This window comes from Leuresthes tenuis, unplaced genomic scaffold, assembly GCF_036924035.1.
Source record: "Leuresthes tenuis unplaced genomic scaffold, fLeuTen1.0.hap1 SCAF_21, whole genome shotgun sequence".
NCBI classification, from domain to species: domain Eukaryota; kingdom Metazoa; phylum Chordata; class Actinopteri; order Atheriniformes; family Atherinopsidae; genus Leuresthes; species Leuresthes tenuis.
In genome coordinates this window covers 21,851,711-21,869,750 of record NW_027325375.1, presented here as the reverse complement: position 1 = coordinate 21,869,750, position 18,040 = coordinate 21,851,711, and the positions used below count along the sequence as shown (strand labels likewise).

At 43.7% G+C, this 18,040-nt stretch overlaps 1 protein-coding gene across 5 annotated transcripts in view; it reads right to left on the bottom strand.

The window, feature by feature from the left end:
* arhgap32b (Rho GTPase activating protein 32b) overlaps positions 1 to 18,040 on the bottom strand; it is a 30,057-nt gene that overhangs the window by 5,767 nt on the left and 6,250 nt on the right. For 3 of the 5 annotated variants that reach the window (XM_072374235.1, XM_072374236.1, XM_072374237.1), the window contains 10 exons: positions 8,075 to 8,224; positions 5,297 to 5,399; positions 3,886 to 4,030; positions 3,264 to 3,346; positions 2,825 to 2,932; positions 1,884 to 2,029; positions 1,596 to 1,797; positions 1,141 to 1,286; positions 980 to 1,054; positions 4 to 855 (listed from right to left, as the gene is read on the bottom strand). In XM_072374235.1, coding sequence (XP_072230336.1) covers positions 4 to 855; positions 980 to 1,054; positions 1,141 to 1,286; positions 1,596 to 1,797; positions 1,884 to 2,029; positions 2,825 to 2,932; positions 3,264 to 3,346; positions 3,886 to 4,030; positions 5,297 to 5,399; positions 8,075 to 8,224 — 2,010 coding nt within the window. The remainder of the gene's footprint in view (positions 1 to 3; positions 856 to 979; positions 1,055 to 1,140; positions 1,287 to 1,595; positions 1,798 to 1,883; positions 2,030 to 2,824; positions 2,933 to 3,263; positions 3,347 to 3,885; positions 4,031 to 5,296; positions 5,400 to 8,074; positions 8,225 to 18,040) is intronic. The other 2 variants (XM_072374238.1, XM_072374239.1) reach the window with 1 other exon arrangement.

Sequence of the window (18,040 nt, the reverse complement as noted above, 5' to 3'; positions counted from 1 at the left end):
TACCTGGGTGGTCCTGGCTGCTGGCAGCTGGTACCTGCTGTACGCTGTCCTCTCCACTCAGGTCTTTACTGTCCAAAATGTCAAAGGCTGTGAGTTTAGAGTGCAGCTCCATCTGAAAAGCTTCACTAAGCGACAGCTCCGCTGCCCTCAGCAGCGCGCTGCCCATCAGGGGAGGCGAGTCCTTGCCTCTCGGAGGAGGAGACAGAGGCTGCGAAGAGACAACCTGTCCAGCTGGATTCTTGTCAAGTGTCTCTGCAGAGAAAAGCTCTGAGGTGGCAAATGGTGTCAAAGTGGTGGTCTTTGCACATTTGATAGGCGAGACGGCCTGTGTGGGTTTATCGGTGTAAGCGTAGGGAGTGGTCAGTTTCTTGCTTTCTGCCCTCCCTCCTTCAGACAGGCTGCAGTCTGCGGACGCCAAGGGGGAGGTTAAGCCGCCACGGAAGGAGGCAGAGATGAGGTCAGAGCTGTTGGTCTTGCCACAGATGGTGCCAGGGCTGCTCTTTGACGTGGAGCCCTCGGCCCCAGCTGGCAAGTCATCTAATGGGAAGGCATAAGAGGTGTCGGGGACACTGCACTGGAAAGACATCGGGTCAAAGTCTAAGGAAGCCATGCCAATGTCTGGCGGGCTGAGGTCCACATCTTCACCTGCTGAGCGGGGAGGTGAGATGAGGGCAGGCACACAGATGGGCCCGTCGTCTCCGTCGCTGTCCTCCGCGGCATCAAGGTTATCGTACGAGTTGCAGTGCTGCCGGCTGTCCAGCAGCTCGCCGTTGAAGGATGCTGACAGGGCATCACTGCTGGAGCGTGGCCGCCGAGGACGGTACACCTTGGACTCCCCTAAAGGAGGAAAAGAGCCTAATCATAAATAAAACCCTCTGTTTAACAGCAAAAGAGCGCATGAACAATAATGCTCTGAGCTTCGCTGACATATTTAGCCAAGTTATGCTGAGTCAAAGTGCGGTAGAGGACAAATAATTACCTTCAACGTTGTGCAGGGAGCTCAGTGACTCTTCGCTTTTGGCTGACCTTAATGTTGCTGTGTCTCCTCTGCCTCCTGAAACAAATCAGCAACAAACAAATCAGTCACGTCTTCTAGATTGAGCTCTGCGAGTTCATCTTGGTTGTGATGGGAGGACTCACCGGGAAGAGCCATAGACTTCAGCTCGTTGGGCTCACTGGGGTTGCGGTGCAGCTTGCGCTTGGACATGGAGGAGGACTTGCCCAGGTTGAAGAAAGAGCGCCAACTACCCACAGGAGACTTCTTGGATTTAATTGGAGGCCTTTTCCTAGGAATTGATGAAGACAGTCGTTGTGATTAACAAGACGAATCCCAAATAACGATCTCACAGAAAGGAGAAAATAATTAATGATTCGGTTTCTCAACCATTTACTTAAACTTCCAGGACAGCAAAGCTTTTAAGCTGCTGTAGGAGGAAAACTGTTCCAGCAGAGGGAGACAGAATACAGGACTTTTATCTTTTCCAACATTTGTGTAATATTGTTGACAGAAGCAACACTAAAATAAAAGTCTTTAAAACCGAACTTTACATTTTGTTTTTAAAAAGACGATCTGGAAGTAAGACGAGTGAACAAACCTCTCTGTGGGAAACTCGATGACTGTATGAAACTTGCCCTGCAGGGCAGCCGGACCTTCGCCCACCTCAATGTACTTGCTGTCTTCCGTGACAGGAGAGTTTATCTGAGCCTGGGTCCTGGCCTGGGCTTCCTCCAGACTCAGAAGCTTTGTGGAGGGCGATGAAACCAGCAGAGACTTGGGCCGTGACAAAGAGTTGTGACCTGGTGATGAGGCAGGAAGGATATTAATGTCTAAAATCTATATCCAGCTGACAGTGTGCATGCAGCAGTCTGATGCCTGTGCGTACCTGCTCCTTCTCTTATTAGTGAGCTCAGTTTTGTGCTGAAGAGCACATCGACGTGGTTGAGGATGAACTCCACCACGACGGACTGGATTCGTACTTCCATGAAGGCTGCTGTACCGCTGAAACATGCAGATTCGATCTGTTTGGACCTGAAATAACAACAACGGACAAGGAAAAAAATGTATTTGTTTAAATAAAGAGCTCTCGTAAAAGTCAGAGTAAAATTTAGTGTGAAACGGTTCAACATAGTCTTCGGGGATAGTTCTCCAGGCTTCTTGGATAGTTTTTTTTTTAGGCGCGTCACTTCTTTTTTGGTTTTCCACTTATCTGGTTTCCTCACATTCATTAAGAACATACTGCCCACCATGCTGAGATAGTTTAAGCTAATAGCTCTTGGGAATCACCTTGTTGGTGCAACAATACTATATATAATTGGTATTTTCTATCAATGCAACCAAAGAAATCGGATCTCATGCTGTATCGTTGTGTTTGGCTGCTAATGAATTACCAAGAGATACATTTTAAAATTGGTTCTTTGAAAAGTCGTTCGACAACAATTCTTCATCCCTTAGTTGAGTTTTTATGCTTAAGTGATTAATATGTCTGCGTTAAGTGGCTTAAACAAACAGACATTCCTTTGAATGTAGTCAAGTACAGTGAACTGGACTGAAAATGAGTGAAATGGTAGCTAATGCCCAAAGGAATTCTTTGAAAGACCTTCAGAACTGTTGCCCAAGACCACTTCTAAAAGATTACAAGAAAGTCTGGCTGCCTGGAAGAAAAATATAAAGAACCGAGGGGCTGCTCATTTTTGCACGGTGCTGTAAAACAGACAGTAACTGAGATCGTCTCAACGCTAAATATCCACAGCCAGCTAAGACAACTTTAAGGAGATCACCAATGATGCATTCCTCACAAAGTAAAAGATAAAAAGAAGATCTCACCTCAGCAGGTTGGGCGCCCAGACGATGGCCAGGTTCTTACTGTGCATGTTGGTGATGTAGCTGAACGCTGCCAGGTGGGAGAGGTGTCTCATAAGGAACTCCAGGGTTCTAGGAATCAAAAATCAATATTAACTCAGTTTTAATTGGCTCCCACAAAGGACGTGAAGCCTAATATCCACAGCAGAGCTACTTCTTAAGGTCAGTGTCTCACTTGCAAGCTAAAATCCTTTGGGAATCACATGCAAATTTGCTTGTGTGTGTCTATACAAAGGCCGGATATTCAATTAATCAAGGCAAAGTTCAGCAGATGATTCCACTGTGAAGAGTCTCATCACATAAAGCGGTGATTTTAACACAAGCAGACGTATGCAGTTACTCTGAATGTGCAGTGCATCTGTAAGTGGCCTGCCTGTGGGGGGCAGTGTGCTTCCACACTGACCTGTAATGCGGCGGAGGAAGCTGCTGGATGACGTCATGGATTTTGATGAGGCGTTCTTCGTCCGTCGCCGCTGACACAGCGTCCTTTACAGTGGAAACAGAGCGAGAGACGAGGAGATAGTGAGAGGGGAGATACATAGTGGATCAACATCAAACTCACTGTTGTCACGTCGGAGGTGCACAGAGAGGACATCAATTTGAACTCATAAAGCCCCCTCCTCTTCCCTGCTGCCATAACAACCGCAAAACATTTACTTCACCCTCAGGGATGGCTCAGTTGTGCTTGGAGAAGGTTTCTTTTCCAAGTCACAGAAATGGTTTGCTGCATGTGTAATGACAGGGTGTGTCAAGCACAACACAATTATTTTAGGGGTGTCTGTGATTTACAGCGTGTGATGAATTGGAAGAATTCCTAAAAGACCAAATCTGGGGAAATTTTGTTGCTTATTTTACAAAATAAATGAGGTCATGAGTCTCAGTCTCATCGAAAATCACTCTTTAAGGAATGTTTATGGTCAAAATGTTGGACACAGAAACATCAACAACCCAAATAAGGGTTTGCAGTTATGTCAACATACATTATAATAAAAAGAAAATGGGAGTCATGGTGGGGCTTTGCTTACAGAGAACTTCTCATAGAGCTGGTAGGTGAGCAGGGGGTTGGGCAGCTCTCTGAAGTAGAGCTTACAAAGCGATCCAACACAGTGGATGTCCTGGATGTAAACATCTTTGGTCAGGTCGGGGATCTGCTCCGAGTCAAACTCATGCCTGGTGGAGGAGACAGAGACATGCGTTCGTGGATAAATTCTCGATTTTTAATGGACAGATGGAGCCAGGACACGGTTGGAGTCATCGATTAGAAAACAAACAAAAAAAGAAAGGTGATAAAATCAACAGAATAGTCTGCATTTGGGGTCAGTAACTTCATGTTGTTTGGTTTCACAACAACTGCAGAAATGCAGTTACTGGTCTGCAGTTTCACTGTATAATCTGAAGAAAAAAAACGCTCCAGAGAGAATAATGTGCAAAAGTGCAAATCATTGCAGAATGTTATAAACAGAACAGCAATACCCACCGAGCAGAGTACTGATCAAAAGTCTTGATTCACCCCAGTTCTTTAGATTTTCCTTCCAAACAGCCACTTTCTTGTAATCTAAGGGTAAAGTGCTCTTGGACAACAGTTCTCCAGGCTTTCTGCAGCCCTTTCAAAGTTTTTCTTTGGACTTTGGCTGGTTTTTAACTCATTTTCAGTCCAGTTCTTGTACCTGACCATATTCAAAGGAATGTTTTTTTAAATGTATTTATTAAGCCACTTCACACTGGCTTATGAATCACTCAAGCATAAAAAAGGTGTACAAACATTGTACAACAAATTGTATCACGAGGGACTTTGTTAAAAGCAGCCTGTCACAAAGATTAATAAATTAAATGAAAACGTGGCATGTGTCAGCATGGTGCGGTGTGTGTCTTTAAAATAGAAGAATAGAAGAAGTGTTGGGCCTAAAAAAAAAACTACCTAGCGCAGATGAGCTGGTCTAAGAGGGTTCAGGCTGTGTTGGAGAATAAAAATGGTCGTACTTAATACTACCAAACTTGCTGGAATTGTTCAAAGTCTGTTTTACTGCACCCAATTCCCGTTTTCTTAGCAATATATGAAAGAATGAGGGCTGGGTCAAGACTTCTGCGCAGTCCTTTATATTTGGATAAAAACGTTACTTTGGAAACTCCTCAGACCATCAGAGCAGCACAACAACACGTTCACATTATTTTACATTATTTTCAGAAACAGGATCTGCCGCACAGCTCTGATTAGCAAAGTGACATCATTCAGCATTTTAAATCTTTCTCGTGAGGAACAACTGGTGTCATTTTGCTCTGTTCTTTTTCTTTCTCTTTCACAGATGGAGTTGGAATTCACACGTTATCATCTTTTGGATGAAGGCCACATCTGGATGAAATGTGTGAGCTCCTCCTAAGACAGACCAGCGGGGAGATCACAGAACCAATCTGTGAAGTCGGCGTGCGCCTCCTTACCGCAATTTCTGGATATTTGAGGCGATCCCAGAGAGCCGGTAGATGCCGTCCACCACGCCATGCTTCTCAATGAACTCTGTGCAGCTCTTGAGGACCTGGGGCACTGCCAACAGAAAACACAGCATGTCATCCCTCTCAGCCTCACTCATGAGCTTTTTAATGCAAAAGGACATTTGAGACTTCTGGATACATTCAGTCCAGAGATAACTCGTCTTTGAGTGAGAGAGCTTATGACTTACACTCTGTTTTAATGTCTTTGATTGTATGTTGAAAATGGACGAGAAAAAAAAAAAAAAAAAAAAAGAAAAACCTCAAAAACAAGAGAGCTCTTCATTCTTAAGCAACCACGAATCATAGAGAATCCCAGTTAAATGGGAGACAAGGTCAGTGTGTATGTGTAGGAGGAGGTTCCCAGGCCTCCCGCCATCACACATCATTCAGAGGGTGATAGTGAGTGGGACATTCGCTGAAGCAGCTGTTCTGACAAATTCCACACAACGCTACAAGAGAAAACGCGTAAACAGGCTGGTTTTCTCCAGCAACGGAGAGTAACGACTCGTGAATGCGCAGACCTCCAATTCAAGGACACACTGAGATCGATTAGACAAATAAGATTCTATCCATTGAAGCGTACAAGAAGATTTCTAACTCTATGAAACAGAAATCCAACGCTGCCTGTGAAATCACGAGTGGCTTTCTCAGTCAAATATTTGGATCTAAAAACCAAACTGCATTGAATACGAGCTAAATTTCAAGTAATAGATAATCTCCTCAATGTTATTTACTTCACTTATTCAGGGTTTAAATGTTGAAGCGACTGGTGGGAATCCTGGAAGATGGATTCAGCTCACGGGGAATTGAAGCTCCTGGGTTGTGCAGCTCAATATTCATGCATATCAAGATTTGCTCTGGCCTGCCTGTGCCACTCTGCTTGGTCCACAGCACTGATGGATTAGATAAAAAGCTCAACGATAAGAAATCTTATTTGTTGGTTGTCGTCTCAGCTTAGTTTTAACGCTCATTTGTAAAGAGTTTGATGGTTTAAACCCTGAACATTGTGACAAATGCCTCACTGCAACATTTACTGAGGTGACAGATCAGCCATTACTGATCTGTGACCAGAGCTCGTTTTGAATGGACCTGACCCACCGCGAGGTTATAAGATGTAAGATAAGCCCACACACAGAATACGATCAACCAAAACGAACAAATTAAATGTCAACATGAACTGGAGTGGCATCATTGAGATGATCAGAGATGTAACAGCAGCCTCATGGGACTCCATTCTCCCCCTGCTCCGCCACGAAGACCATCACAGCGTCTCACCTGTCGCCCACCCGGCCGCAGAAAGCTCAGATTAACGTGTAAATGGATTTTATAGCGGCACACGGATTAATTACAACCAGAAAGAGTTGGTAAAGCATGTGAGTGCATGTAGTATTTGTTGCTTTCAGAAAACCATTAGCTTACGTCTCACCTCACAGAAAGCTGATTTTTATCCTCTTTAACAGCTATTATCCCCTGCTTCCTGTCTTAATACTAAGCTAAAAAGCCACGGGTTTGTTGCTTTCCATTAGTGACATAAATATTCTTATGTCACCAATTGAATAATCACATCTGTTTCAACGAGACGCTCGTCTTTAAACTATATACTCGGATAGATATCAGGAAGACTGTGGTGAGACAAGAGGTACGCAAGTACATACAATCCAAGCAGTGTTTTTGGAAATTTTACAAAAGAAAAAGTCTAAACAGAAGCAGGAAATACAGACTTTTGTTCACAGGCAGCCAACGTAATGCTAACTGGCCGGTGAAGCCTTTTTCACACAAGATGCACAACGTAACAGGTTCCATCAGCCTGTCAAGGCTTCCTAAAACACCTAAATAGCACTTGAACACACCACAAAGACTACTTCCAACCAGGATGTGCATCCTGCACTTGTGCAAGCAGACGTAGCTCGCCACTGCAGACAGTGTGCACGTTAAGACAATAAAGGAGAGTGGAAGACCACGTGAAAACAAAACAAAAAGCAGCTTGTGCTTTGTGGTTAGGTCAAACAGTGCTGCTCTCTGCTGATGTGTATAGTAAGCGATATGTTAGTTAGCCAGCTAGATTGTCCAAAAGGGGGAAATTCTTTTTCACACATTTGTACACATGTCCTAATAATTGAGAAAACATCAAAATATACATTTATAGCATCTTACTTACAATACTTTATTATGGCAGAGGGAATCAGGCTGCCTTGTTGCACCTTAGTGTCCCGCCTCTCCTTCCAGAGGGAAGGATATCATTTATTGGTCACTTTACAACTAACCTTTGTTCAGTAATGATGAAAGTGACAAAAGAGCCACAGTGCGCCCATGTGATATTTATGGCTTGCACGAGATTTCACGGTGCATGAAGTCCGGTACAATATAATCTTTATGAATAATGAATAATGAATGCCGGCGTGCCAATCACACTGTGGTTGTGTAAAGCTCAGCAGCGGTGGATGGAAACAGGTGAAAAAGATCACAATTCTTTCTTAGCTTGTTTAAAAGTCAGGGCTGTACTTGTGAGGCTTTAAATCGCTCTGCAGGAGCAGCAGAGTCATTGCCAACTTGTACAACCATACAGTTGGTGTTGCAGCTGCTCGTCACTGACTATCATGATGCTGAGTGACGCTCACTTGTTACCAAATCCAGACCCAGTCAGACAGAAAAGGCACCAGGAGGGTAACTAGAACACAACACAGACACGTTAGCTGCCGCCACTTTAAGCTCGGAAGCGTAACTCACCATCATGTCCTGAGTTGAGGAGGTGTTCTCCCAGATCGCAGCCAAACACCCTCTCCCGGAGGATGCCCCTCTGCTTCAGCTTCTGCTTGGTGGGCCTGGACTTCATGAAGGAGCGCAAGAAGGTGATCAGTTTTCCGTGCTTCTTAGACACTGAGGAGTCGGAAAAGGAGGGAGGGACACATCTTAGATACTTTTCAGAAACGGTTTATTGCTGCACAGTAACAGCAGGCTTGACACTGACTCACAATTCACAAAAGCTCAGTCCATGCACCAGAAAAAGGAAAAAACACCCCAGATAAGTGGCTCAAAAGCTGTGCCATTGTGCACTTCAGTTTCATTCTAATGCAAACGCTTCCTTTATGCATGCGTAGCTTCCTTGAAGCAGTGGCTTCGATCTTAAATACCACCTCCCTGGCAACTGGCAAAGGAATCTTCCACATCGAAACACCAGCATGGTCCGCTCCCTTCAAAACAAAAAGGCGAACGGGCCTTCCTAAAAAGAGAAAAAACCCAGCCCGTGTTAATCAGATATCACGACTGGGAAAGGTTGTAAGCTCCTTAAACTTCAGCCTCTGCTCTGGAGGGACGCGGAGAGTGAATCAAACGATCTGCATATTTCCGAAGGAGCGAACAATGAAGCTGGCTTTCACCTCGGACATTTGTTCAATAATCTGCCCCGAAAATCGCACACAGTAAGCCACGGGTGACATAACAGCGGCAGAGTGAGTGCGTTTTTGCACTCAGGGGTGAGTTTACGCGACTCAGCTGTGCAAAATAAATAACTTGCCAGGATCTATTTGAGCCGAACTCCTTTAAGTCTCATAATCTACTCTTTTCTGTTTTAAACGTAGGTCATCACAGAGCACGGAACTATTTGCCATCTGATCTCTGCGTCTGTTTTCTTGTCTCTGCTTCAGTGAAGACATTCCTGTGTCAGGTTTAACTCTTTTTAATTCTCTTTGATCACATCACACTGACTGAGGCCATCAGCCCTTCAGTACAAATAAAAGAACACTTGTGAGGACTGTAATAAAAGCTGTGTTCTTCCTTCTTGAGATTTTTCCACCAACATCTCCTGCTTGAGTGGAAAAACTGCTCTGTCGCATCATTTAAAAAAAAAAAAAAAAAAAACTCCTCCTCACTCCAGGGCACATTCCTCTGACTGATTTTAAACACAGTCACGATCTCAGCCCTTCCACTTCTCTCTGTGGCAGACCTGACATCACATTTATTATACCTGCTCGAAGCTTCTGACCAGAACAAATGAGCAGGCTGCGATCCAAAGACGAAATTAGATCAAAAGGGAACATCGTATTAGAAGAGATGCAGCTTTCCCCTTCGGTCTCCTGCCAGGATTCACCTCAACTACAATAGAACTGAAAGCAGGCCACCGTTTACTGTAAAAACAAGACAAGCCAAGTAAAAGAAAGCAAAATAACAAACTGCGCGTTTAGAAGATAATGCAATAATCTCTCTGTGTGAGACCCTCTTTTCCAGCGACTAGTAAAACATACAGAGGCCTTCTGAATGGCATGTCAACCAATGCAACCAAGATAAACTAAGTAAGAAGTTAGTAGCGAAGGTTTGAGTGGGATAAGGCCCAAAAAGAATGCCCAAAATAATGTTAAACGTCTAATAAACTAATATCTAATTAATGGCAGTTTATCAAAATGCTTCTGAAATCTATTCTGTTAGTTTCTGTTTTCCTAAAATAAATAAGTTCAGCTAGTCATTGTGTAATTACCTCCCTCCATCTTGTAAGATAACTCACATCTGACACTAAGTTTGCCATCCCCAGTCTACCGTGAGCCACAAAGCAGCACAATCATCTCCAAATCCTCAGCCGGCCTCTGGGCCAGCGTCCGCAAACACGAGCCGTCATTCCATCTGCAGGAAAAGCGGAGCTTCAGTTCTCCCCTCAGGAAGAAATTCTTTTAGCGCTGCTGTAGCCGCACACAAAACCGCTGAGGCAGCTTTGTTTACTTACTGTTGAGGCATCAAAAAAAGGGCCTTCAGTATCATGAAGGGAGGGAGGAGGAGGTGGGAGCTGACTGTGCAACTGTGGCTTTTACTGACACGTCGCAGACTGACTGGAAGACGACGAGGAAGAGGAGTTCAGTGACTAAACATGCCTCAGAGGATGTACTGAGACTCCTGTCTGCTTACTGTCTCAGAGGATGACAGCCCGAAGGCCGGGAACACTCAGCCCTGAGGCTGCCACGGACACCAGCTGGGCGAAAGGCTTAAAGGGACTAATGGAGGCTAAGCAACTTTATGTGACATTAATGATGACATTTACAGCATGTGGCAGTTAACATCACATTCCAGCGGTTCTGGATTACAAGCAGGTGCTGAGATATTCTCACTTTTCTGCCGAGTTTGACTCACACTGAGGGTTGAAATGTGTTAAGTTAAACATTACAAATTGAAAGTTCAAAGTCTTCCATGACTCCACATCTAAAATACATTAACATGGCTGAGAGTGGCAAAGCGGCCCTCATAAGACAAACAGGATATGATTATTTGCAATGATGACAAAGGAGGAAGATAAACAGCAGATACAGAAGGGTGTTACGCAATATTTTACAGCACTTTACAGCTGCATGACCTCACGACCCGGCCAAAAAATGAGTTACCGCCTGGTTTTAGCTGAGAAAACAGGGAAAAAAAAAAATATTGGAAATGTGCTGCAGGGGTTGATATCACGACAAGTTGGTTCATCCGAACTGATGCAGCGAGGAGCTTCTCATTCAGTAAACAACCATGTTGGAAGACACATCCTGAGGTCGTGGAAAAATGTCAACTATGACTCATTGTGTCGTTCAGCAACGCTTTCTGCGCTTTCAACCCACACGTGCACTGCTGTCTCTTCCAAACAGGAAGCTGTGGCAGAGAGTGACCATGGCAACGAGGCGATAAACCTACGGTACAGTTGGACTGAACAAAAAAGGACGAGCAACTGCATGAACGTCTCTATGGTATTTTCATCTCCTTTGGACCGCGACCTGCGAAAAGCTGCTTATCGGTTGGTAAGAATTTCCACCAGGTGCATGATGGGAAATAATCTCAGAGAATTCTAGCTGTGGTCTCGCAAACAGTGATCCTGCAAGATCCTCTCTTTGCAAAATCTGTCTGTGACTTAAAACCCAGCGACATTGTCTCTGGATGTGAGAGAGAGAGTCTGGCTTTTTCAAGTTTTCCCCCAAAAAGGCTCAAGAAGATGACGAAACTTCTAAAAATCAGGTCAGGAACTGGTTGAAATTGTGAAAAAAGTCGTTCAGAGAGAAAGAGATTTCATTTTCACACAGGGATTGTACACCACTGAGTCCAGACCTTCACCCTGATGAGAATCTTTGGGATGTGCAGGAGGAAACTTCCCACAGTGGTCCAACTTTCCCAATAATACAAGATGCAATGCAACTGTGGACACAAATGGTTCCATTAGCTCACTGAAAAAATGCTTAAGGTGGTCCAACTTTATATAAGTGTGTTTTTTTTTAAATCAAAAAGGTAGAGCATCAGAGTGGTTTAATAGTTTTTACAGTTTTTATAGCCTGAATCAAGACCTGAACAAATAATATATCTTTAATATCAACATTAGGACAGAATGGTTTCTGTTTGCAAGCAGCATGAAATTTGTTTTGACGTGTGATGCTGCAGAAAGAGGTGGGGGCTCAAGTGTTTACAGTAAGAGAAATGAGAGCCAGCATCCCACGCCTGTCTTTTTTTTTTTGGCATTTTCAGCAGATAAGACCCAGAACAGGAAACTAAGAGCAGAAGGATGGGTATAGCGCCTGAGGAAGATTAACAGGCTTCAGTTCAAGCCCTCCGCCGACCGTCTCCGATGAGGTTTTTCCCCATGAGAGGCTGAGAGGAGGATATGACCATGAAGAGGTGAGCGGAGAGGAGACCAAGCATTACAGCAGGAACAATTACAGACGTACTGGTGAGCATCATGCTCTTTCCAACCCACTGCCTCATTCCTTTCAATTAGCCAGGAGCTTTTTACAGTCCACAGACTGAAGGAAAATTCCAGCTTTACAGCTGCAAAACTGTGTCACGGCTTCCTAAACTAGAGCAGCAATACCACAGAGGCATTGTGCAGACTCTAGACTACAGTATTTGATTCAACAGCTGTGAGTATCAACGCTCTCCTGAATGCAAAAGCACTGGTAGGCGTGGCTGCGGCTCCCTGAAATTGCAAAAATGCTCTCATCGCAGTCTTTTTTCCCCCCTTCAGCCAGCACATCATGGAGGCCCAACAGACACCACACACATCTGGAGGCTGCTGAGAGGGAAATTCAAACCACCTTCAGACATTTCAGCCCCCATCATCAGCTGTCTGTGAATTGTCCAAGAATATTAACTATAAAGTTATCGGTTCCAAAAAAAAAAAAGAGACGACGACCGCAGAAACTGTGTTTGCATTACTTCAACTAACAGAGCATAACAGTGGGACACTGTTTACATCTGCTGAGACGGCTCCTGTTGGTGTTTCTGCATGGTGTGTTCAGAGTGTAAACAACAGAGCGTCTGTCCATTAAGACGCAGTCATGACTGACAGCGACCTCTGTTTGGACAAAAGAGCCCAAGTGTGCAACGGCAGCTAAATGTCTTTTTGTTTCATCTCCCTTTCTGGACTCAAATCCTTGTGCTTCGTGCCAAATAACCACACAGCACGGTGCCAAAGTCTCGAACCAGCCCTCGTTTCCTCATATAAGTAGGTGCAGCAGTTTGTTCAAACATGTACAAATATGAATGGAAATGCAGTTTATAAAAGGCAAAAAACAGAGGTCTATCTTCAGGAATAGTTCTCCAGGCTTCTTGAAGGATTCATCCCTCCATAAGACCAGTTGCCACTGATTTTCAGTCCACTTCTTGTGTCATTTGGCATAGCTCAGCCTTTTCTCCCTGTTTCCCTTCCTTAAGAATGGCTTTTTGACAGCCATCCTTCCATGGAGACCATTTCTGATGAGGCTTGGGCCAACAGTAGATGGATCAGCTGAAGGTCCAGATGCATCTCTCAGGTCTTTGCTGGATTCTTTCCTCTTTCTTAAGGACATCACTCTCAGATAACGTTCATTTGCTGTAGATAGTTTTTTAGGCCTGACTCTTCTTCTTTTGTTCTCCACTCGTCTATTTTCCTCAAATATTTTAAGGACACACTGCAAAGTTTTCAGCTAACAGCTGAATCACCTTGTTGATGTGCACAAACAATTCCATGTGTGTCAGATTTTTAGTTGATGTAATTAAAGTAATGGGAACAACTGCTGTGTCTTTGTGACAGGCTGCTAGTAACAAAGTGCCTAAAGATACAATCTCAAATGTCTGTTATGTGTAGACACAGCACTGGTTCTTTACCTTTGTTGCCTTTTTAAGATTTTGTAGGTCAGTGTTGAGTAGTGACTAAGCAAAAAAAAACACACATTGCTCTGAATATGGTCGGGTGCAAGAACTGGACTGAAAATGAGTGAAAAAGCAGCCGATGTCCAAAGAAAGAGCTTCAGAAAGCCTGGAGAACTGTTGCTCCAGACTACTTTAAAAGCTTACAAAACAAGTCTGGCTGCTTGGAAGAAAAATATAAAGAAATGAGGGGTGAATCGAGACTTTTGCAAAGCGCATGATGTATAACAAAGCTTGTTTAAAAGGAACACCTTTGACATCAAATGTAATCTAATACAACAGCTCTTCCATTATCAGAGTTTTTGTTGACAGAGAGAGAGAAAGGGGATCATCTTTCACACATTTGTTTTTCAAGCTGCCTTTTCATGCATATTATAAATGGCTTGATTGTAAAACACATTCACTTTCCAAATAAACATAAAAGGGAAATTATAAGGTATCCTAAAAAGCCCATAAAACTACTTGATAAGCTGGAGACTTCCATACTTAAACAAGGACCAAATTATAGATGACTGTTTATACCACAATGGATTCCACAAGTGCCCTTTATAAGGAGCTGGGTGCATCTATACTCAAATTTCAGTGAGGGGAACAAAGCTGGCTTTCACTTATCTTCATCTCCTGCTTTAACATATTCAAATAGAATTTCCACCAGATGAAAATCATAGAAACGATAGCCTTTTCTTTTGCTTTAAGAAAGCTATCAAATGTGAATATAATGAACATATTAAATGATGTGTAAACAGAGAAAGTGAAGGGGAAAAAAAGAAAAACAAAAGAAATGCGGTCACGAATCCACCATCAAGCATCCTAATCTCATCATAAAACAGCGCAAGATGTGAATAAAATAGAAATCCATAGGGAGACGCAGGATAAAAGCCTGGACTCCGCACAACCGAAACGTTACCTTGGCTCCATAAAGCTGGGCTTGCCCTCAGACTTTCAGATGGGAGCTCAAAAGGTCCAAAGAACAACTTCACGTCACTTTCTTCCACCGACTTTACACCTGCTCGAAACAACAACAGAACCTCTTCAGAGGGCGACGCGGATCTTTAAAAAAAAAGATGATAAAAGTTGAAAAGTCAGACAGACCGGACGAAGCAACGCGTGCAGCCGTCTGAGTCCAGTCAGCTCGTGTCGGCAAAACGGCATTCGCTTCTGCTGCCTTCACGTGCACCCGGAAATATGACAACTACACTTAGTTCTCGCGGTGTGGGAGAGCCGAGAGAGCAGCTAAAACACACTATGATAAGAAACGACGAAGCAAGTGTGGATCTAGACGACAACATTTAAACCAACCCAGTAACGAACACCGTTTATAATTGATTGTCACCTTGAAGCTCCCCCATTAACAACGAGCAGCATTAGAAAGCTTGAAATGACAGAAGATTAAGCGAGCTCAGCTGCACTCTAAAAAGACGATTCAGCTTGAATTATGTCAGTTTATACACACGCCCACATTTTCCAGGGTTCTTTCACCTTTCCCAAAGTCAACTTCAAGCACTTTCAAAGTGACTTTTTTCAAGTTGTCCCAGCACCTCATTAGCGTGATCACCTAAACCCAAACGGCACGTTTACTCTTATGACATCACATAATTTTTTTTTTAAAAATCTGACGTTTCAAGCACTTTATCCACAGCTTGAAAACACCACATTCAAGCATTTTCAAGGACTTCCGGAACCTGTAAGAACCTCCATATTCATTACTTGTCATCAGTAATTCACAAAGCATCCGTAATCTCTTCCTTTAAATTTCTCACCACCCCTGTCTGCACTTTATGACTTGCAATTCTACTAGGTTTCAATATTTCCGACAACATTTGAAGGCACCATTGGATCCTGTACAAGCTCTCCCAACAAGTTGCATCCCAACTTTTATTCTCTTTGATACTAACACAAGCTTCTTTTACAGAATTGTAAAAAAAACGAGTCTGATCAAATCTCAAATAAAAATTAGGACAAATCTTTGAGTCTTGATGAGCCGATCTTGACAGTTTATGCTGATTTAGTTTCCATACGAGTGGAAGGAGTGTGAAAAATCCCTTCCTGTTCATTATTTTTCCCTCTCCCCTGCATTATCTCCCAGTGGCTGCAGCGAGGACTCCCTCCAACAAGCTCCCAGACAAACAAACACAAACACAGTTCCAACTAGTCTGGTGTCGCTGAGGAAGACAAACTCGCTGGCCAAGTCTGGCGTCAACAACATGCAGAGACTCGAGCTTTTACTTTAAGTAAGTTCTCCCTTTGGAAGGACCTGCTGGGCCCCAGAAAGCTTTATCTTATCAACTCATTAGGCAGATTGGTCCGTAAGGAGACACGCTGTGTCAAAGTCAAACTAATTTGTTGCTGATCCAGAATCACAAGACTTCAGTCAGTCTCTACAGAACATTTAGTACTGTAATAAAACATCATTTAAAAGTTCTTAAGCAATTTCTATACACACACATTCATGCGACTATACACTTGCACTCCACTACCGCTTGTTTTAATTCGTGTGATGAGCTCATGAAATATGAAATATTACAGGATTCTTTAGAAAGTCAGCTCATCACTAAATTGTGACCATATATGTAGTTGCTGCGTGCTGAACTGTAAGCTGGAAGTAGTAAAAGTTTGATATGGTATCTTCTGCCATATAACATTATAAGAGCTGTGTGTTGGATCAAGTACAGGCAGCAGGTATTTTGCATAGATACCAATAAACTATTTGACTCCTGGGAAGTGGAAAGAAGGAAGAATTGTGTCTTGCAGAACAGGAGCGGAACGCAATTGACTCTAAATAATTAACATGGCAGTAAATATGATTTCCTACCAGCTGGTTAAATGCCTGCATGTTTTGCCCCTGAAGAGGAAGTGTGAGAGTCTGTAATGTGGCACCGAGTCGGCTGAGTGTAGATACAGTGTAATGGTATACAGATAGTTACGGTATATAAGTCACAGTTTAACAGTCAGTTTACGACAAGGCCGGAGTTGTTAGTAAGTAATCAAAAGCAGCCTCCGCAGCGCAGAGATGAAATGACAGCAACAGTCACTTCCTGAAGCACCGGAGCGGCACGCTACACAAGGCATCTTGCATAGTTTCACAGCATCAGGAAATGATCTGAGATCCTTGGGAACAGGAGGACAAATCGTACTCTGTCTCACACATTCTCTCTGAATTTCCCTTCCTCTCTGCCTCAAATAAGCAGCTGCCTTGGCTCACGTACGCTAACAGCTGCCCAAATCACTGGTCCCCGGACATGATGAAGAGGGGAGCAGAGGAGAGTGGGCTCTGCATCTGGGTCAAGTCTACCGGGCTGTCTGGGGAGGAAAGAGATCCGACTGTCACTACTTATCAAAAGTTCACAACTCTATTTTCAACTTGTTTCGAGCGAAAACGGTTTATTTCAACAGCGGACTCCAATCCCATTTTCTACTGCACAATGACTGCAGAATTAATAGTTTAGCTTTAATGGTCTTGATTTTAACTGGAGCAGTGCTGCACGTTAACAATTTCCATCCTGCAAAGGTTAGTGGTGAGCAGAGCGAGGATATTTTCCAGTGCTGTGTGGCTCCCTGTAGGAATGTGCTCTTTCAGTCACCATGGAGAAGGAGACAGAGATTCTAACTCTTGCAGGACAAAGCTTAACGCTCTATGGATGGGTTTACAGGCCCCTTCATTGTAAAAGGATTAAATAAATCAAGGCCAGTCGAGACCTAGCACCACAGAACTCCTGCAGCGGCCTTTCAACTTCAACCAAACACACACACACACACAGCTGGCCTTCAGTCCACACACAGCGTACAATCGGCAGCTCGGAGTAATGCTGTAGTAACCTGGCTCACCCCCTCAAGTCATTTGCATACACCTTGAGGGGCCACGACAGAAAAAAAGAACACAAGACCGGAGGGGTAACATTGTTCTCTTTCAAAGGCAGCGTTCTGGTTTTTTTTGCAGACAGATGGCAAGCAAAACACTCAGGAACATTCAATCAGACAAAGCGAAAACGTGGCCGTCACACACGCATGTGGTGAGAAAAATCTTACGCTGGAAAAGACAAAAACAAGAATGATTTTATGACAAAATGCTTTGGGGAAACCTGAGTTTTGCACACTTCCACACCGAGCCACCAAATGTGGCTGAAGGCCTATTAGGCCTCTTGTGTCGACATCGTGTTTGTTAATGAGAGTCGATGCTTTTTCTTTATTGCTCCCCAAGAGGAGAGAGCACGTGCAGCCGCCTTGTGTCTTTTTTTTTTTTCGCTCTTTTTTAAGAGAATGAAAGAAGAAAGGAAAAAAAAAATAGCAATATTAATAATGTGAAGCGCTTCGCCTCTCCTTCAGGTAACAACAGATGCTTCCGTGGGATTAAATGTCTGCCTGAACATCAGGTCTCGGCACTGCCAACCCTCTGAAAGTTCCACACAAAACTTCTCCTTGTTAACCAAAAACAAGCCAGGAAGCTCCCTGATATCCAATGAGCCGCTTTCTTCAACAAACTGAGCCACACACCAACGAGGAAGAGTCCTCCGTTTGGTGTTCATGGTGGAAAAGCAATGTTAAACAAATCGACTGAGAAATAGC